Source organism: Euprymna scolopes, chromosome 25 (assembly GCF_053919585.1).
Source record: "Euprymna scolopes isolate OS-2025 chromosome 25, ASM5391958v1, whole genome shotgun sequence".
NCBI classification, from domain to species: domain Eukaryota; kingdom Metazoa; phylum Mollusca; class Cephalopoda; order Sepiida; family Sepiolidae; genus Euprymna; species Euprymna scolopes.
Window position 1 is genome coordinate 67723790 of NC_136506.1, and position 21916 is coordinate 67745705.

General features: G+C 35.3%; 1 protein-coding gene across 1 annotated transcript in view; it reads right to left on the reverse strand.

The window, feature by feature from the left end:
* The window catches only part of LOC145247222 (uncharacterized), a 341528-nt gene that overhangs the window by 20272 nt on the left and 299340 nt on the right, over positions 1-21916 (reverse strand). Inside the window, exons 14-17 of the mRNA XM_080108849.1 lie at positions 18063-18183; positions 14622-14741; positions 8591-8737; positions 7433-7531 (exon numbers count right to left, since the gene is read on the reverse strand). Coding sequence (XP_079964975.1) covers positions 7433-7531; positions 8591-8737; positions 14622-14741; positions 18063-18183 — 487 coding nt within the window. The remainder of the gene's footprint in view (positions 1-7432; positions 7532-8590; positions 8738-14621; positions 14742-18062; positions 18184-21916) is intronic.

Below are 21916 nucleotides of genomic sequence, written 5' to 3' on the forward strand. Positions count from 1 at the left end.
ACCACTGAATGGTTCAAAACTGCAATCGAAGCGCATGTTCCCATGCGGAAATTCTATAGCAAGCCCCACTCTCCCCAATGGTTTACTTCGACTTGCGCAACTGCCATTGCTCAAAGGCAGCATGCATTCCGCAGGTTTAACCGACATAAGTCCAGTTCAAACAGAAAAAAGTACATAGAAGCTAGAAGTAACGTTAAGAAAGAAATAGCGACAGCTAAGAGGGAATTTACGGAAACCACTAAAAACGCATCGAAGCACAAAAATTAGGAACTCGTGACTTCTGGAAAATCTACAACAGTGTAGTAAATAATAGGCAATCAACAATTCCCCCACTAACCAACAATCACGAGGTTGTTTGCTCAGCAACCGAGAAGGCTAACATGCTTGCCAGTCGGTTTGCCTCCAACTCTACACTGGACCCTCTAAACCACCCCCTACCTGACTTTCCTATGCGGACAGACGCCAAGCTAGACGATCTGGAAATCACCCCTGCTCAGGTGCATGCTATCATAAAAAACATTGACACTTCCAAAGCATTTGGACCCGACCTCATCCCAGCTGTGCTATTAAAAAAGTGCTCAGCCGAAGTAGCTCCAGTTCTCTCCAAACTCTACAACAAATGCCTTAATGAATCTTGCTTTCCGAGCTGTTGGAAAACTGCTTCTGTGGTACTAGTATTCAAGAATTCTGGCGAAAGAACTGACCCATTAAATTATCGCCCTATTAGCCTCCTCCCACTTTTTGCCAAAATATTTGAGACCTTAATTAACCATGCTCTAGTCCAGCACCTTACAGATGCTAAACTTCTGACCGACCATCAATATGGATTTAGACAAGCCCGTTCCACGGCAGACATCCTCACTGTAATCTCTGAACGCATATACCATTCACTGGACAAAGCGGGAGAGGGCAGAGCGGTAGCTCTAGATATATCTAAGGCTTTTGACAGGGTATGGCATGAGGGTCTCCTCAGGAAGATTAGATCTTACGGTATCACTGGTAGAATACTTAACATAATTAAATCCTTCTTAGATAAGAGAAAAATCCAGGTTGTCCTCGACGGTCGTACGTCTAAACAATATAATATAAATGCCGGAGTGCCCCAGGGATCTATCCTTGGTCCTCTGCTGTTCCTGATATTCATAAATGACCTCCCCGACAAAATTGCCTCAGAGATGGGTATATATGCTGATGACACCACACTCTATAGTAGGCATGACAGGAAAACAAATGAACATATATCTAAAGTAATGGCAAAAACACTAGAGGATGACCTCAAATCAGTAGTGGAATGGGGACAAAAATGGATGGTAACGTTCAATGCCACCAAGACAAAACTGGTTTCATTCAATAATTACAAGAAACCTTCTCTACCACCTATAGCAATGGCCAACGACTCTTTAGCTGAGAGTACGTCTTTCAAGCTCCTTGGCCTAACGTTCACAGGAAACATGAGCTGGAACAATTACATCGAGGGCATTGCCAGGGCCGCTGCGAGGAAGGTGGGCTCTCTCTACCGTGCTAGAAAACTTCTAACACCCGAAAGTATCCTGTACCACTATAAGGCCACTATTCGCCCATGTATGGAGTATTGCTGTCATATTTTGGCCGGTGCATCGGCTACTAGTCTCTCTCTCCTTGACAGGGTTCAAAAGAGAGTCGCAAATCTGATAGGCCCTAAACTGGCATCTAAACTTCAGCCTCTGTCCCATCGTCGAAACGTTGCATCCCTCTGCCTGTTCTACAAGTATTATACTGGTGAATGCTCTGAAGAACTGCAAGCACTTGTGCCCCCACGACGTGAACACCCTCGACAGACCCGACAAGCTGCAAAATCCCACCCCACACTGTAGAGATCCCTAGATGTAAAAGATCTTTCTACTCCAGTAGTTTCTTCCCCAGAACTGCTAGACTTTGGAATTCTATTCCAGGTCACTGCTACCCCAACTGTACTGACATGCATAAGTTCAAGTGCAACGTGAACCAACATCTCGCTGCCATAATCCCTACATAGTGCCCCAGTAGATGTTTCCCCTGATAGTAGCCCCCTACACCAAAGTGGCAATGTGCCTTGTTTGGGGTGAAAATGTAAAAAAAAAAAAAAAAAAATATCGGTATGAATTTTGTATACGTCATATATCGATATGTATTTTGTATACGTCATATATCGGTATAAATTTTGTATACGTCATATATCGGTATGAATTTTGTATACGTCATATATCGGTATGAATTTTGTATACGTCATATATCAGTATGAATTTTGTATACGTCATATATCTGTGTGAATTTTGTATACGTCATATATCTGTGTGAATTTTGTATACGTCATATATCTGTGTGAATTTTGTATACGTCATATATCGGTATGAATTTTGTATACGTCATATATCGGTATGAATTTTGTATACGTCATATATCGGTATAAATTTTGTATACGTCATATATAGGTATGAATTTTGTATACGTCATATATCGGTATGTATTTTTTATACGTCATATATCGGTATGAATTTTGTATACGTCATATATCGGTATGAATTTTGTATACGTCATATATCGGTATGAATTTTGTATGTCATATCGGTATGAATTTTGTATACGTCATATATCGGTGTGAATTTTGTATACGTCATATATCGGTATGAATTTTGTATACGTCATATATCGGTACGAATTTTGTATACGTCATATGATTCATGATGAACTACGCGGAGACATTGCGTATTCTTAAAATAGCAGCCAGTCATTTTTCTTTTTAAAACTCATTTGCCATTTCTAATTGACTCTTCGTATTTGTTTTGTTGGATTTTACGGTATGTGAACTTTTTGGATCATTTTATGCCGATGACTCTTCGTATTTGATCCTCTTTTCATCTTATATTTCTTCTAGTCTTTCACTAATATATTACCATCATTAAGCAATGCTTGGCACTTTTAGAATTCTTTAATACAATAATATAATGTTGCTCCGTTGCACACGGTTTTCATGCTTGTCACTGTTATATCTAAAATTTTCTGAGAAAATAATATAACATTTTTAGGCTTCGATACGTCACGTGATTTACTCTTTCCAAAATGGCGTCAAAAATCAAAATATGAAACATACAAGCAAAATGTTTCTCCCCACCCTGCAAAACATTCACGGCAAACACTTGACATGCTATAACCACTATCAACCAATTTCTCCCTATATGTGCCTAATACTAAACGAAAATTTCATGAGCAAAGTTTCTTTCTCAGAACTGCTTGCATGTGGAACATAATACCGCGCAGCTACTTCCCAGCTGAATATAACATGGTAGTTTTCAATCCAACGTAAACTTGATGTGCTGGCCTCTTAAATAATTTATTTTCTATCCGATTCCACTATCACCGATTATCAGGATGTTGCCTCACATAACACTTATTGATGCTTATCCTTGAGTGGCCTTCGGGTCTTGATAGGGACGGTAGTATAAAAATGAATGCATTTTTCTGTTCTAGATCGAGTGTTGTTTAAAATAACACCAGTTCATAAGTTAAAAGTTGGCATTTACATTATATAGAGACCTGAGAAATAAAAATGCATTTTTGATGACCGAATTTACCGTGAAATTGCAGTAACGTGTTAAGGATAATATTTTTCAAATATGACAAGGAACCCTCGATGTGTGCAAAGATTGCTGTCTTTAAAAAAATATGCTAAATTCACAATTATATCATTACAATGTTTTCTGTTTTAATTTTATAGGCGCCCTGTTTCGTCTTATGGTAGATGAGAAAGTACGAACGGACATTGGAAAGTTATCAAGCAGATATAAGCAAACCTTTTTCTTTTTTCTTCATTTGGCTTACACTTTCTTCTTATATCCTATCATTTCTTTCATGGCAGTTTGGCGTCGGATTTTTACATTGAGATGTGATTCGGACGAATGCTAAAAAGCGAATGGCTCGAATAGCGATTTTTTTTTCCGCCGCTTCGTTGGAATTCGCTCTCCTCGCTACTTCCAAAGGTAAGTCAGTTTTCACAGGAATGTGCTAACTCAAAATATTTTCCAAGCAACAAAACCCAAAAGTAACAATCCTGTGTCAAATTAACCAAGCATATAAAATAGTAACGTGGTAAACTGAAATAAGTGTTCTTCCGTTGTGACACCTGCGACGTGCCACGACTCTCAGCATCAACAAAGCCCCCCCCTAAAAACATCGAGTGGCTCAAGCTGAAATTCCTTTACGTCTGCTTATATTTATCCAGTGAACGCAGCCACCCAGAACGTAAACTCACATATACGAATACACATTATAGACCTTTAAAACGAACTTTCTGACGCTTTTGTCTATTTCTTATTCAAGAACTTTAAAACTTCTAAAAAAACTTTGGTCTTTCAAAGTATATTTTACATCTCTGTAAAATTGATGTAACAAATATATTTTGTTCGATAATTTGTTTCCGGTTTTTCACTCTACAAATCCCGTTGTTAAGTTAGCACTTGCTAACTGGTGACCCATTCATAGCATTAATGTTTTTATTCATCCTTTTCACTCGTCGATTTAACCACACACACACACACACACATACACGCACGTACACATATTTTTAAATGGAAATTCTGAATTAAATTATGTAGAATTACAACAAAATTTATTGTTTGACAAAGTGTGGTACAATGGAGAGCGCCCCTTTTAAAGAGAGCTGGGAGCTTCTACATTAATGAACCTTGTACCTAACTTGTCTGTATTTGTGAGGTGCAGATGTGTTAAGCAGGTGTTTGTGATTTTGAAAATGTTCTGGTATGACTCAAGCCAAGAATGACAGTTTGTTTATAATATTGAACCAAGGCAAAACGATATAAGACCTTAGAATTTGAAAGGTCAAACCCTAAAGAACTCATGGATATAAAAACAAAACAATGTTTAAACGTTATGTATGAATCTCTCTCTCTTTCTCTCTCTCTCTCTCTCTCTCTCTATCTATCTATTTCTCTCTTTCACGCCCCTTCTCTCTTTTTCAATGAAAACAAATAATTTTTAAAGTCTTTTCCTTAATCCATGGATTTTCAATGAATGGCTCATCTCATCGGAGGACATATTATTAGTATTACAAATATTGGTAATTATAAATTGTGCTTATTAGCAACATTTAGTTTACAGTATTATAAAACCTGTGGTCCTACGGCATTTCAGTATTTCACTTAATCTCTCTCTCTCTCTCACTCTCTCTCTCTCTCTCTGTATACAAATAATATAAATATCTATAAATACACACACACACACACACACACACACACACACACACACACACACACATATATAACGCATTATAAATAACACGCACTATATATATATATATATATATATATATATATATATATATATATATATATATGTGTGTGTGTGTGTGTGTGTATTTATTTGCTTCCCCACGGAAGCAAATTAGACACAAGGTCGTTTTTAATGTGGAGTTAAACCAGCTCCACTAAAACAAGGTGGAAAAGGGGGAACTGGCAGTATCAAAAAAATAGTAGCTGTCTCAGTATGAAGGGTTTCCCCTACATTGACCAAGGACCAATTAACTTATGTGCAGCATCTGCAGAACAGATGATATTTATTTGCTCCCCCACTGAGCAAATTAGGCACAAGGCCGATTTTTAATGTGAGGAGTGAAGGGGAAATGGGGACCAACTCCCCAGGGACTAGGGGAGCTGGATAGTGACAATTGGTATGAAGGGTTTTCCCTACATTGACCAAGGTCTTATAATGGTCTTTGCTTGCAGTATCTGCCGGACAGATGGTATTTATTTGCTCCCCCACCGAGCAAATTAGGCACAAGGCCGATTTTTAATGTGAGGAGTGAAGGGAGGGGAAAGGGGAAAAGGGGACCAGCTCCCGAGAGGTGGGAAATGGGAGCTGGTTAAAGGTCAAGCATGTGGGATTGCCCCCACATCTGGTCTTTGCTAGTCATAGCTAGTCATAGCTTGCAGCATCTGCCGGAACAGATGGTATTTATTTTCTCCCCCACTGAGCAAATTAGGCACAAGGCCGTTTTTAATGTGAGGTAAAAACCAGCTCCCCTAAAAGTAGGCAAAAAGGGGGCACTCTGGTTACCAAAAATAATAATTGTCCCAGTATAGAGGGTTCCCCCTCCATTGACTGGTACAAATTATCTTAAGTGCAGCATCTGCCGGAACAGATGGTGTTTATTTGCTCCCCCACTGAGCAAATTAGGCACAAGGCCGTTTTTAATGTGAGGTAAAAACCAGCACCCCTTAAAGTAGGCAAAAAAGGGGGCACTCTGGTTACCAAAAATAATAGTTGTCCCAGTATAGAGGGTTTCCCCTCCATTGACTGGTACAAATTATCTTAAGTGCAGCATCTGCCGGAACAGATGGTATTTATTTGCTCCCCCACTGAGCAAATTAGGCACAAGGCCGATTTTTAATGTGAGGAGTGAAGGGGAAATGGGGACCAACTCCCCGGGGAGTAGGGGAGTTGGATAATGACAATTGGTATGAAGGGTTGCCCCTACATTGACCAAGGTCTTATATGTGGGGTCGCCCTCACATATGGTCTTTGCTTGCAGTATCTGCCGGAACAGATGGTATTTATTTGCTCCCCCACCGAGCAAATTAGGCACAAGGCCAATTTTTAATGTGAGGAGTGAAGGGAGGGGGGAGGGAAAAGGGGAGACCAGCTCCCGAGAGGTGGGAAATGGGAGCTGGTTAAAGGTCAGGCATGTGGGGTTGCCCCCACATCTGGTCTTTGCTAGTCATAGCTAGTCATAGCCTGCAGTATCTGCCGGAACAGATGGTATTTATTTGCTCCCCCACCGAGCAAATTAGGCACAAGGCCAATTTTTAATGTGAGGAGTGAAGGGAGGGGGAAGGGAAAGGGGGGACCAGCTCCCGAGAGGTGGGAAATGGGAGCTGGTTAATGGTCAGGCATGTGGGGTTGCCCCCACATCTGGTCTTTGCTAGTCATAGCTAGTCATAGCTTGCAGTATCTGCCGGAACAGATGGTGTTTATTTGCTCCCCCACTGAGCAAATTAGGCACAAGGCCGTTTTTAATGTGAGGTAAAAACCAGCTCCCCTAAAAGGGGTCACTCTGGTTACCAAAAATAATAATTGTCCCAGTATAGAGGGTTTCCCCTCCATTGACTGGTACAAATTATCTTAAGTGTAGTATCTGTCGGAACAGATGGTGTTTATTTGCTCCCCCACTGAGCAAATTAGGCACAAGGCCGTTTTTAATGTGAGGTAAAAACCAGCTCCCCTAAAAGGGGTCACTCTGGTTACCAAAAATAATAATTGTCCCAGTATAGAGGGTTTCCCCTCCATTGACTGGTACAAACCATCTTAAGTGCAGTATCTGTCGGAACAGATACTACACTTTGATCCCGGCCCGAAGTCCAAGAACAACAGAAAAAAGGCAACCCTCTTACGTTAAACGTACCTCGATCATAAGGGACGGTGTTAATCCAACGGCGCCCATATAGATACTTCCAATGGTTTTGATCTTGTCGATCGCTCGAAAACGTGGTTCTGTTAGAAGCTGAAAGATACAATCAGAACAAGACAAAATGAATTGACAAAAATGTTTTTAGTATGGACGAGCGTCTAGAGGGGGGTGGTTACACAGAAGTAAACTAAAATATATCTGATTTGTTTATGAAGATACGAAAATTAATTTTTGTAAATAAAGTTTCATAATCAAGTTATTTTTTTTTTGAAATAGGAACATTCAAAAAGTTCGAATTAGTCAGTGACGCTAAACAATTATTAATAACTTTGTAATTAACGTTGAGACACAAATACATAGGCATGCTCCAAGTCGCATAATAATATATAATATATGCTTAATTCTAAATAATTTTTTATACCGACAGACGTTAGCGTTCTATAGTTTCGCAATCATCGGTGCAGAAAGTGACGATTGTTACTGGCCGAGCGATTCGAACCCAGCTAAAAAGCCAGCTTTGAATCCATTAGTGAAATCAATTACCTCTCGACCACCATCAATCGCCACGTGAATTAAGAGAAATTACCAACATTTATATGGCAACTAGAGGCACAACGTAAAGACAATCAATAATGATCAAGCGATCATATATATATATATATATATATATATATATATATATATATATATATATATATATATATATATATATATATTCGAATTTCGCTAGATTCAGACCCTCTGATGAGTCGTAGACGACGAAACGCGTGTCGTCAGTGGATAACTATATTTAAAAAAAAAAAAATATATATATATATATATATATATATATATATATATATATATATATATATATATATATATATTAGACAATAGGAGCCGAAAAAATCAAGTTGTTAAAACCTGTTTACGCTACAATCAATTATATAGCAACTTGATACCTTATGCTTACAATGAAAGAAATTAATTTCTCCAAATATGTTTCTATAATGAAATAATTAGTTCATAGTTGTTAATATTTAGAAGAATAAAAAGTAAACATTTTAGAGGGGAGGAGTGAGGGCGTGCCACGCACCAGGTTGAAAAATAAAAAAAGCGAAAAATTATAAGCAAAGAAAGAAATATTTTTATTAAGTAAATGATAAGACGAACTTCATCAAAATCAAAGATGATTTCGTTCAAGACTCGCAGGCATTCCATTCCTTGGTTGTTAGCGTCGAGTTCCATGTAGAATTCCGAGAAGTTTGGTACGGAGGCAAAGAACACACCAACTTTGTTGTATTGTTGACTGTACAGCTCCTGGTATCCGGTAGAAAAAAGATAAATACGGTCAGTTTAATATATATATATATATATATATATATATATATATATATATATATATATATATATATATATATATATATATATAAAACTACTTCATTTACTCACATAAAATTAATATACGAAAGTATAAATTTATGCGTAAACTTTAAGTATTTACTTCAAAAGTGCTCAATACGTAGGTAGAGCTAGTTAGTAATTTATAAAATATATATGGCGATTAAGCTACACTGAATATTCCGCGTTTCATCCACTCTAGGATTCTTCAGGCTTATGCGCATAAGCCTGAAAAATTCTAGAATGGATGAAACGCGGAATATTCAGTGTAGCTTAATCGACATATATATTTTATAAATTACTATATATATATATATATATATATATATATATATATATATATATATATATTAATAATTGAAAGAAAAACAAAAAAGTACAATTAAACAAACAATTCTATGATGTTTAATAATTTTTGAAACTATATATATATATATATATAGTTTCAAAAATTGCAAAACAATAGAATTATTTGTGTAATTGTACTTTGTCTTTCAACTGTTCTTCAAAGTAATTATTAAATATTCCAGACGTATCACTAGTTTTTTTTTGAGTTTTCTTCGAATCATATTTTGGTAATAAAATCAATAAACCAAAACACTAAAGAAACAAGCAAAAGATACATAGTCCCCCGTGAATGCATAGTAAATCAGGCATAAAAAATGACTAAGTTCAGAAATTTGCAACTTCCCATTTAGCCCCAAACTTCCCCAGGGGACGTCAAATCCTGGTGAAAATGAACAAGCGGTGCAGTTTTAGGCCTTAACATATGTACATTTGAGTTCTGCACCATGCAAAAAAAAAAAAAAAAAGAAATGACTGTCCATCATTGAACACCCCCATTTAGTCCCCAAAGTCCCCAAGGCCTTACCATATTTAAATTTGAGTTCAGCACCATGCAAAACTGCTAAATAGACATACACAGAAAATTTTAGACAAATATGATAAAATAGTCCCAAAAATGGAGTGTTTTTATTGGCCCCAAAAGAGCCGCTGGGGCACATCCAAGAGTTATCGCGAAGTATAAACAAACAAAATTATATAGAATTCAGTTAGTTACAACTTTTCAGAAAGTTTTATAAAAATCCAAGGCATCAATTTTTTTTAATAAGCACAAAAGTGTACACTTTAGCGATTTTAATCTGAAAGGCACCCCTAGGGGACAATCGGAGTTTTCCCGGATAATCTGTTCCGTTACTTTTCTTTTTTACTCATATCATGTTTAATGTTTGTGCAAAATTTCAAAAAAAAAAAAAAAAAATTCCGAGGCGTAGGTATTGAGAACGGACCAGGGTGAATTTCTATGCCCACCCTTCTTTTGTCTGGGGACCAAAAAGAACATTAAAAAAAAAAAAAAATAAATAAATAACAAAACACACAGCAACAACAACAACAACAACGACCATCACCGAAAACTGTATTTACGTTAAACATTTCAAAACACTTTTAGTCATTTTGTATGAAATGTTATTGTGGGATGCTGACTTCTAATATTAAAAGTTTTAACCATTTAAAAAAATAATCTAAATCTAAATGATCTAATATATAAAAGGCACTATAATTGTCTGTCTACCTACATATTTCCAACCCCATCTCTATCAAAACTAAAAATCGTAGAGCGACTCTAGGGGCCTGAAATGATTGGATTTTTTATGGATCGTTCTTTTATGGGTCTTTAGCTTTTATGGGTCTTTAGCTTTTATGGGTCTTTAGCTGGTTAAAATAGTTTTTAAGGGGTCAAAAATAGGTAAAAATTTTAAAAATCGTAAAACATTTTGTACATTCATCTTATTTCATTTTTTTATTCGGTCTATATGCGTGTCATGTTGGTACAGTGGTAACGTCACCATCTTTGAATGCTAAAGTTTCGGTTTCGATTCTAACTGATGGCATCTAATTACTTTTTTTTACTTTTGAAATCACGACTCTATAATAATATATACGAAATCTGGACAAATTAACCACCTGACGAAGGCCAGAGGAATAATCGGCCGAAACGCAATGCAGAATTCCTATTTAACATTACGCTATTTCTGTTTACAATAACAGAAATGCCGTAACGTGAAATTCCTGTAAAAATTGGAAGTAAAAGAATGGAAAGAAACTGAGATATGTGCATGCGAGTATTATGATGTTTCTAAAAAGTTTATTTCTTGTAAGTAAAAAAAACACACTTGAACTGAGATCGAAGCCAAAACCATAGATAGTGAGTCAAGTACGATAACCATTAGATCAGCTTGCCAAAATCTATAAAAACTGTTTTAAAATCTCGTGAAACAGTTGACGAACAGATAAAAATCCGATGATCTCCAAGTATCAATTCTTCAATTTCCATTTTTTCCAGATGAAAATCGATTAAAATTTTTCCACATAGCTGAGTACCCTAAATACAAAATTTAAAGTCTGTCGATCAAAAGATCGTTTCGTATACAGACACATTCTCACCTTTATAGATATACTCAAACAATATGTTGGTTTACTTCTACTCTCTGTCTGTCTGCCTGTCTCTGTCTGTCTGTCTGTCTGTCTCTGTCTGTCTGTCTGTCTGTCTGTCTCTCTGTCTCTTTCTCTCTCTCTCTCTCTCTCTATATATATATATATATATATATATATATATATATATATATACTCGGGGTTTTTTTATATTCAAAAGTAATGGACTAATGAATTCAACGAGGTTGTTAGATAGTGCTCAATAAAAAGAGCTGATAATACTTGTTTATTGTTATATAAACATGCTCACATCCCGCTGCTACAAATAGCCACTTGTTTCAATCAAACAACAGATATCATCAGGCAGCGACTTGACTATTCAAAAGTTCAATGAATAATGGATTTTTATTTTAGGTAGGAACTCTTTAGAAGTTGGAGTTAAAAAACTTAAAACACAGGACTTTAATTAAATAAAAAAGTAAAAAGGGAGAGGCAATTTAAATAAAGTTAAAAAATTACAATGGGGAGAGAGTGATTGAGAAGAGAAAAAAGGAATAGAGACAGAAATAGAGAAAGAAAATATAGAGAAAACAAAATAGATGATTTTTTTAACTCATAAACTACATTACTTTTTGTGATGTCAAGTAAACCATCCTTGGCAACTAGGAGAAATGCAGACTTTACACCTAAGATCAAACGTAGAGCAAAGGACGGGTTGCAATTTGACACAGATTTAATGATTCGTCTACTTAAAGACTGACCGGTCTCCCCAACCCAAGGGAGAGGACACCTGGATAGACCAAAGACCGCAGGAGAATTGTATTTTTTTAACTTTATTTTTATTAATATTATCAATTAAATTCTCCGAATAACGTTTTGAATGAAAATATCTTTGCCGGTCTTCAATTCGCGTTCTAGTTTATCAGAAAAAACAAATTCTAAGGGATTAATATACTAACGTCTGAATAAGTCGAATCTTCTTGGAAGTAGGCACAAATGAACGTTAGTTCATATATAAACCGGCAAATGTCGGCTTACGATAGACTGTCGTAAGAAAAGAATTTTTACTGCGTTCAACTAAAACGCCCAATAAAGTCAAGCAACTGTCATTCTCGTTCTGCATAGTAAATAATAGCGTTGTATGGAGAGAATCAAGTTTGTTGAAAAATGTTTTAGCCTCATTTTCAGAGGTAAAAGCTGCAAAGGTGTCGTCAACGTATCTGAAATATATTAATGGCTTCGATACATCATTAAACAATACCGACTCGTGAAATCCCACAAAAATGTCAGCTAGTGCAGGAGCAAGGGGACTTCCCATCTGATCCCTGTTTATTTGACTATACATAACGTTGTCGAAGCTAAATTCTACTGCTTTAGTACAGATCATCGTGAGTTCAACAAATATGTCCCTAGGGAAAGGTGGAGGGGCTAAATTACTATTGTAAAGAGAGTCAGCATAAATATTAATAGTTTCATGTTTAAAGTTATTCTTAACACAAAGGTTGCAGTTCACATAAATGTTCAACAAACCTAAACCAGTCGGGAATGCAATTTTTATTTATATGCGTGTATATGTGTAGGCAGATAACGTTATCGATTATCGATACATAAATTACAACCGAAGACATGAAAACTAGCTCGCAGTGTCGAAACAACGTTTTAGAAAATAATGCAAAAAATTCTCTCGTCTTAAACCAAACATGTATCAACACACACACACACACACACACACACACACACACACACACACACACACACACACACACACACATTTAAACATGTATCAATATATATGTATATATTTATGTGTATGTGTGTGTGTGTGTGTACATATATTTGATCAAACAAACGTGAACATGTCTATTTGTACTTTTTCTTATCAAATTTTTCTAAGGCGAATATTTTAAAATGTTTTCCAAACGTTCTTAATCGATTTTCTAATGAATTCACGAGTTTTTATTTGTCGGCCTCATCACGTGACTAGACGATAACTCATGCGAGTCGAAAACGTCTGCAAATATGACAAGTTCCTACTTACACTTGAGCACAGCATTAGATAGTTGATCTACTATTGATTACAAAATCCTTACCTACAAAAATACGCAGTACACATGGATCCTGTTCAACGGTTGCCAACCACGATTGTAATAGAAGTCTCCACGTTTATTTACAGAGATTCACATGCTACATCTATTCTCACTCAGTGGCGGGCGAAGCATACATCACCAGGAATTTAAATCTGCTTTTCATTTTTTTTATTTTTTATTTTTTTTATTTATTTTTTTTATTTATTTTTTTTTTTACCTCAACATCAATCCGTGGTTGCCACAGGCAACTGCGGGAGATGGAAATTCGACGTTTTCGTCTCAACAGAAGAAATTTTTTTTTTTCTATTCGTGTTTCCGCTCCGTAGAACAACCTAGCAGAGAAAAGCTGTTTTCCTAGAGCTGTCTGCCTGTAAAACACAATACCATGGGGTTACTTCCTAGTTGGCCGTTTTCAAGTCTAACGTGAACTAATTGTTGTTGAGCAGTCCTCGTAAATAATCAGTTATCGTTTATTACTCTGATTCACTCATTAACCCTTATCCTTGAGTGATAAGCCGTGATAACCCCTATAAAAAGAGAAGGTCGTCACTATGACTACGATTGAAACGTACGAACTGACCTTGAATAAAAATTCACACTGTATAAAGATGGAAATATCGTTTGTGCTTTTTTTTTAGACGTTTGTTTTGCTTTGCTATGTTTTTGATAATAAAATTAATTTACGTAATGTCGACGGAAACTAGAAACTGGGCCTTGGGTTTACTTTCGACAGCCTCGTAACTTTAACTTCTCTTATTTTGTCCTTTAGGCTCCACATTCCATGAGCAATGTTTCTGGCAAAGAGGAAAGAATTGCGGTTTATCGGTTGGAATCTGATGTAATGAATGTGAGTTCATCTGAATTCCTCATCGCAAAAATCTGATTGGCTGATTAAGCCATAAATACTGACGGGTGTAGCCGCCCGTAAAAGACGTCGAAAGGTACGCCGAAAACCTCACGTTAAGGTTATGCCAACTTCGACCACAAACACAGTTCAGTAAAGTGAATGACAAAATTTTTACTCTAATACTGTGGTAAAGATTACACAACTACTTTCAAACGAATATATCCCGCGAAAAGTATATATCAGAATCTATCTAAAACTTATCGTTGGATAATTTTTTACCTTTAAGTATTCTCCTTAATCAAGTGATAACTTGTCTGAAGCGATTTCCATAAAAAATCTAATTAATGGAGCAACAATAATAAAGCGTGAAAGTAAAAATAAAATGTGATAAAGATTTTAGTAAAAGCGATATTTTATTGGTAAACGTATGTCCTACCATGTGTGTATTGTTCTGATGGTCAATGAAGTGTACAGCGACGTGGGCTGGCAGCAGGTTGCATAGGATTTGACGGTTGTTCATTTGTAGTTCGCTCATTTCGGCTTTTTCTTCAGATGCCTGCAAACACACGGAGAAGTAAAACAAATTGGAAAATACCACAACAAAAATGTTCAACAATTATATATAGTCTGAAGATAAGTCTAAAAAATAAAATCGATAATGTTTAATTATTGGATTTCAATTATTTCAAGTACAAAACTATTTTAATATTTTTTCTCTGAACTATAAATGCGCATCGCTTGTATAGTCGCTTCATACTTAGAAACAGGATAAATTATTCAGTTTTATTCATATAAAGTTAGTGATGAGTATAGGCTTATATATTTGTATGCGTTATATATGTGTATGTCAGTAGCGATTAAGTTCGCTAGTGTGGATTTTGATAAGAGTCACATTTAGGTACATGTCAGGATAGCCTCAATCTGCAAACAAAATCGTTTCCAGAGATAGCTGATAGGAGTTGGAACAGGGGGCAAAGGTCACACGTTGTAGACGAAGTAGGAATCGAACTATGGCGAATGACGAATAGCGTCACGTTTTTCGAGCAAGAGAGAGAGAGAGAGAGAGAGAGAGAGAGAGAGAGAGAGAGAGAGAGAGAGAGAGAGAGAGAGAGAGAGAGAGAGAACTAATGTTTTCAGATAAGTCTCTCTCGGGAAACCATACAAAGGAGGCATGAACTATAATCTAAGGCGAATGATACTTCAATATCTGTCCGCCTGCGCCATTCATTTCCGTAAGTTAGGACATGAGATGTAAGACGTAAATAACTAGCTACAATTATTATTAGTCGCTTCATCTTAAATTTATTGTCTCCAAATAAACATTGAAGAAAACTCCGCGAATGTTTCCTTGTGTTTTTCCTCCATGAAAAGTTTAATTCGACTTTAAACAGAGGAGATGATCGATCGTAACTCATGAAACGCAGCAAAGAGATACAGCAAAGATGAAGAGAATAAAAAGACCCAACTATAAACATCTGCAGATATATATCAAAAATTGTTTTATTCGTTATGTAAATGTTACAATATGTACATGATTCACTCCTAAACTAATTATTACAAATTTCAGAACACAGCTGTTCCATGTAAAGACGATTAATGTTGGTTATATTTAGTTTTATTTAGTTTTATACAAAAACGAAAAAGAATAGAAGCATTTCGTGAAGTTTCAGGCACTTTCGATTTTTTTTGAACTGCATATTATCTGTACGAGACATCAATAAATCGTTCTCAAATGTTAGCTTCTTGGGAATATTCTAAAGGATTTTAGATGGCATAACAACCTCCGATTTGAAAATTCAAATATTTCAGATTTACATTTAATTCATGGTTAAACACTAGATAAGCGACATTCTCTAAATTTCATTTTTTTCTTAAGATCCCTTAGGCTTCATTCTTTGATTTGAGATATTTTCTAGAATTGAATTTGGTTCTAATATTTTATCTAATTTCAGTATCTCGGAATTTAATTGTTTAAATAAGTCACTAAAGGACTTAATTCATTTGATAACTTTATTAATTTAATCGTTTAAGTCACTAAAGGACTTAATTCATTTGATAACTTTATATAATCTTTACTTCTTTTCGCGTCCTCTCAACCATTCCCCAACGATATGACAGCATTACTTAATTTTAGGATGTATGTGACAATTATACAGGTAGATGTTTACCTCAGGAGACACGTACATATGGTCTGATACTAAACTGCTACTCAATGAATGAATGAGACACTTTTGAAAACGTCCAAAAAATTTTCAGTTGCGTCTGATTTGTATTACCTTGGGTATAGTATGATAAATCATTCGAAAATAAGCAAATATTAAACCCTTTTTAAATTGCGAACTCTATCTTCGTGCGCGCGCGCGCGTGTGTGTGTGAGTGTGTGTACGTGTGAGTGTGTGTATGTTTATGTGTGCGAAAAAGAAACAACGTTCGTAATTTTCCCCATATAAACATACAGAGAATTGTCGACCAAAATTTATTTCCGTTTAACAAGATATCTGGAAACTCGCAAAGTTTTCATATAAAATAAATGCTAACATCTATTTTATTAGCTGATTTGTTTTATATATATATATATATATATATATATATATATATATATATATAAAGAATATATATAACGCGTATAAATATATACTCATACCTAACTTTATATAAATAGAAATTGAATAATTTATCTCGTTTCTAAGTATAAAGCGACTATACAAGCGATGCGCATTAGCAGTTCAGAGAAAAAAAAATATTAAAATAGTTTTGTATTTGAAATAATTGAAATCCAATAACTAAACATTATCGATTTTATTTTTTTAGACTTATCTTCAGGCTATATATATATATATATATATATATATATATATATATATATATATATAAATGATTTTAGTCACTTTAATTATTTTAGAACGTTTGCAAATATCACCGATGAAAGAACATACGGTGTTTATTTTTCCAGTGACAGTATTACACAAATAAGGATAAAATTAACAAAAAAAAAAAAAAAAAAAAAAAAAAAAAAAAAAAAAAAAAACAACAAAAAAAAATAACAAAAAAACAAACAAACCACAAACCGATTCTATTCCTGACGATAACGTTATATTCGGCGAAGTTAACAAATAAGTTTTTATTGTAAACAATTCTACGTTCTACGGGTATTGTAAACTTAGAAATTTCAATTCAAATATTCGTTTCAGAGGAAAACATCTCTCATCATTAGACGCGTGTTATAGAATTATTTTAGTTTTTATTTATTTTTCCGAAAAAATCTTGCTTTCAGTTTTTACTTCGATTAGTAGAATTGTATGTGTGGATGCGAGATAGCACTATATTTCGAGGAAAAACTCCCTTTCTAAAGATCTTTTATTTCCGGTTTTGTTCAGAATGATAACGAAAATTTACACTCGAAAAATTTACCTTCAATTGAAATTCATGTTATCTTCTTAACTGTCATGCTGAAATTAGTAACATATCCCCAAATTACGAAAAACGATATAGTAGAAAATTAGATAATGAAAATTGCTTTCGAAATAAATTGTTTTTATGATAACAGGGGAGATAACTGCATCAAACTAGATAATTTCAACGTAATAATGACGGAATGCTGGATCGTGAAAGTAAATGTAATGATGTAATTTCGATATGGCAAACATTGCGTTTAGCTGAAATTGATGCGATAATTAAGTGGATAACATTGTTTTTTTTATGGAAATTCCATTTTTCGATATTCGATTTTCGTTACCATTCTGAACAAGCACCCTATTTGCTTTGTCTCATGTTATGTTCTATCTCATATGAACAGTAGAGGCTGTTTTTTTTTTGTTTTATATATAATAGTTTGATTGCAAACAAAATGTGGAAACCATTTTTCAGCGGGTCTCACCTGTGATTTCCATAGAAAATCTAAACGATATGTCCATTCCTGCTTTCGGGCATGCACATAAAACGTGAGGATGAAGATGATGAGAGCGACGATTCCAATCACATCCGACGGAATTATCGAACTAGAAAAGAGAAAAAGAAAAAAAGAAAAAAAATTGATAGAAAATCGAAACATGGGTGTCTTCTTGAAATCATTTACAGACTGACAAGAAAATTTGGCTCCATTTTTGAATTGACTGATGTTAGTGTATGTTACAAAATACGACGACATAATCACGTTGGCACACCGGTTCTTGTTACATCACCGGAGTTAAGCAACGTTGAACTATGGCAATTTCAAATGGGTGACCATTTGGGAATATCAGGTGTTGTATATATGAGGACGTCCACACTTCCCTGCAAGAACTACAAAATCCTAAGGTCGTTATCTCCGCTGACGGGGATATACAAACGACTAATGGTCATTGCTGCTTCGGTATCGGGTATGGCACAAGGTCATATATTTTGAAACTCAATGAGATCAGAGTAATTTTACATGCATCAATCAATAAAGCAACACGCGACATAATCACGTGGGCACACCGTTTCCCGTTAGATCAACGTAGTTAAGCGATGTGGAGTATAATCAGTACTAAAATGGGTGACTGTTTGGGCATAGCAGGGGCTGTATGTCTTCTCAGCTTATCTCGATATTGTTTCTAGTCTAGAGTTCTCTTTGTCTGTCAAATCAAGCAGTGCCGAATCAAAAGAGTGTGGTTGTAGATTGCGCAACCCTTGCTTCACAATTACATGCACAGCCATCCTTAAAGCCATTCATAATCAAATAAAATAGTAAACATACTACGCTACGCTTTCCTCCACAGGAGAAGGTAATACCTAGAAGGATGGTCTTATGACAACAAAATAGATATTGCATAATCTATCTCCATCCTCGCAAAAGAAGAGATAAAGCTTAGGAAGATGGTATAAGGACAAAAGAACAGATACTGCACTATCCTCTTGGATTGAACATTGAAAATAGTACATTAGTCTGAAAAGGTATAAAACGATTGTACAAAAATGTAATTAATAGAAATAATAGTATAAATTTGATTTCAGAAAAACATACATCTCCATTATATATATATATATATATATATATATATATATATATATATATATATATATATATATATATATACATATATATATATATACATATATATATATATATATATATATATATATATATATATATATATATACTAGCAAAAGTACCCGTCGTGAACTGGGTTCAAAAACAGCCTACAGAAAATGGACTCTGATTTATTAAAGTATGATAGGTTATGAAAAGGAAGGGTTGTAAAGAGATAGCTTCGAATTTGGGGGTATCAAAACCAGAGCAAAATATGATAAAATTCAAAATAAAATAGATAAACCCCATAATTTATTATACCATACTTGTTCACACTGAAACACTTATCACAGTATTCTGTGGATCTATATTAAAAAACCTTGTTAAGCTTTGTGACATATTTCCATTCTATGGAGGTCAGGTGCGAATGAACACCCCATAATTTTATTATACCATATTTCTTCAAAGTTGAACATAATTATCAAAGTATACTTACGCAGATAAATATGAAAAGTCTTTATTAAAGTTTGTGCCTATTTCCATTCTATTAAGGCCAGGCGCGAACGCAGACCCCACAATTTTATTATACCATCCTTATTTAAGTTAAAACTGCACGCCTGTGGAACTCTGTTCCGTCTGCCTGCTTCCCACCGGGCTACAACTTCGATGTGTTCAAGTCCAACGTTAACAAATTCCTAATGAACCGCCCCCTTAAGTAAACACTTCATCAAATCTTCACACTAACGTAATGTACTTGCAATAACCCTTATCCCTGAGTGGTTTCCGGGCCTTGATAAGTGGTGATCACTGTGTAAAAAAAAAAAATCAAAGTATTATTATTTACATCTATATCAAAAACACTTGTAAACGTTTTTATTTTTTATTTTTTAAGTTTTTTATTTACATACTTTGTGGACCAGGCGCGAACGCAGACCCCACAATTTTAATGAATCATCATTATGCCAGATCAAACATACGCATTCCTGTGTCTCGATACATCTTCTATCATTATCAGTTTTCTATAATAGTCAACCATATAGGAGCCTATTCGTGACCAGACACACACACAGACGTTCAGCTTTATATATATATATATATATATATATATATATATATATATATATATATATATATATATATATTAGCCGGTAGCCCGGCATTGTCCAGTCGTACAATACGCTTAAACATGATATTTTAATTTATGCGGATTGCGTATGTATTATTATAGAATCAATCATCTATATATATTACGAGGCATAATTTTCCCGGTGGACTAATTCGCAAGAAAAAAATATGAATAAAAAAATAATAACAATGTCGTTCATCAAATTCCGTCTGGGTTTGTTTACAATATCACGTCAGCTGATATTTGGGCTTGATGATGAATGCCATGGAAAAATCACTTCTGATTAATGTTAAATTTTAAAATATGCAAACAAAAAATGATTAGCTGCAATTTTAAACGGTACCTCTTCTTTTGTCGTAAATTCAATTCATAAATAAGAAAAAAATTAAAATAAAATGGTGAAGTATACCCGGGCTTGAACAGGGGATTTATCACTTATCTGTATCTCCAGATTATAATAAATATCTTAAAAAAATTATTTTTTCTTTACAAAGGAGACACAACTTATCAAGGCCTGGAGGCCACTCGAAAATAAGGGATAATAACTGTATAATGGTTAACGGAAACATGTAGTCATATTCAGTAGTGGAAATTTGGTGAGTTGGATTACTTAAGGAGATGGCTCATCAAGAGTTTGTTCACCTTAGACTTGAAGAACACCATATTGTAGTCAGTTGGAAAGTAGGAAAACGAAACAGCTTTTTTCATGGAATCTATGTTTACGTTTAGGCACAGATAACGAGTGGGGAGAAATTGTTGATAGTGGTTTCAGCTAGACGAGTGTTTATAGTGAAAGTCAGGACAGAGGGGAATCATATATTGGAGCTCAGATGAGCACTTGAAAATAACGGTAAAGCAGAGACAGGCTCGCAACGTCTCTTCTTTGAGAAAGGTAAGAGAAAAGGGCATCCTCACTAGGCTACGAATTCTATTTGCACTCTGTCAAGGCAGGATAAATTGCCTCTGGCAGCTCCTACTCACATGTGGCAACCGTACTCCATCCGTGGACGTACTTTGCTCTTATACAGGTAGATAATTGCATCAGCAGTGAGATATCTACTGGAGCGAGAGAACGATCCCACCATTTTTCCAGCAGCTCTGGCAAAGGATTTGATATACGTGTTCCATCTCAGATCAGAGGCAAAGGTCAGACCTAGAAGTCTGTCAAAACATAGAGCCTTCCCAAGACAAGAGCCATTCATTTTGATTGATGCTAGACGGAGATCAGAGCGTTGATGATGGAAATGTTGCCATAGATGAGCTTAGGATGTGATTTGGAAGTTCATTGATGTAGATCAGGAAGAGAGTTGAGCTCAGGATGGATCCCTGAAGGATTCCAGCATTAATACTGTGAGCTTCTGATTTCCGCCCATCAACCACTACTTTTATGAACCTATCAGAGAGAAATGATTTAATAATAGAAAAGACATTTCCAGCTATATCGTAGCTGGAGATTTTGTGGAGTAAACCTTTATCAAAGACCTTTGATATGCCAAGGGCAATTGCCCTAGAAAGGAAGCTTCCATCGAGAGATGCACTAATTCTATGAGATATAACTGTTAGCACATCTGCTGTAGATTTATTAAAATAGAATCCATGTTGCATGTCACTGAGG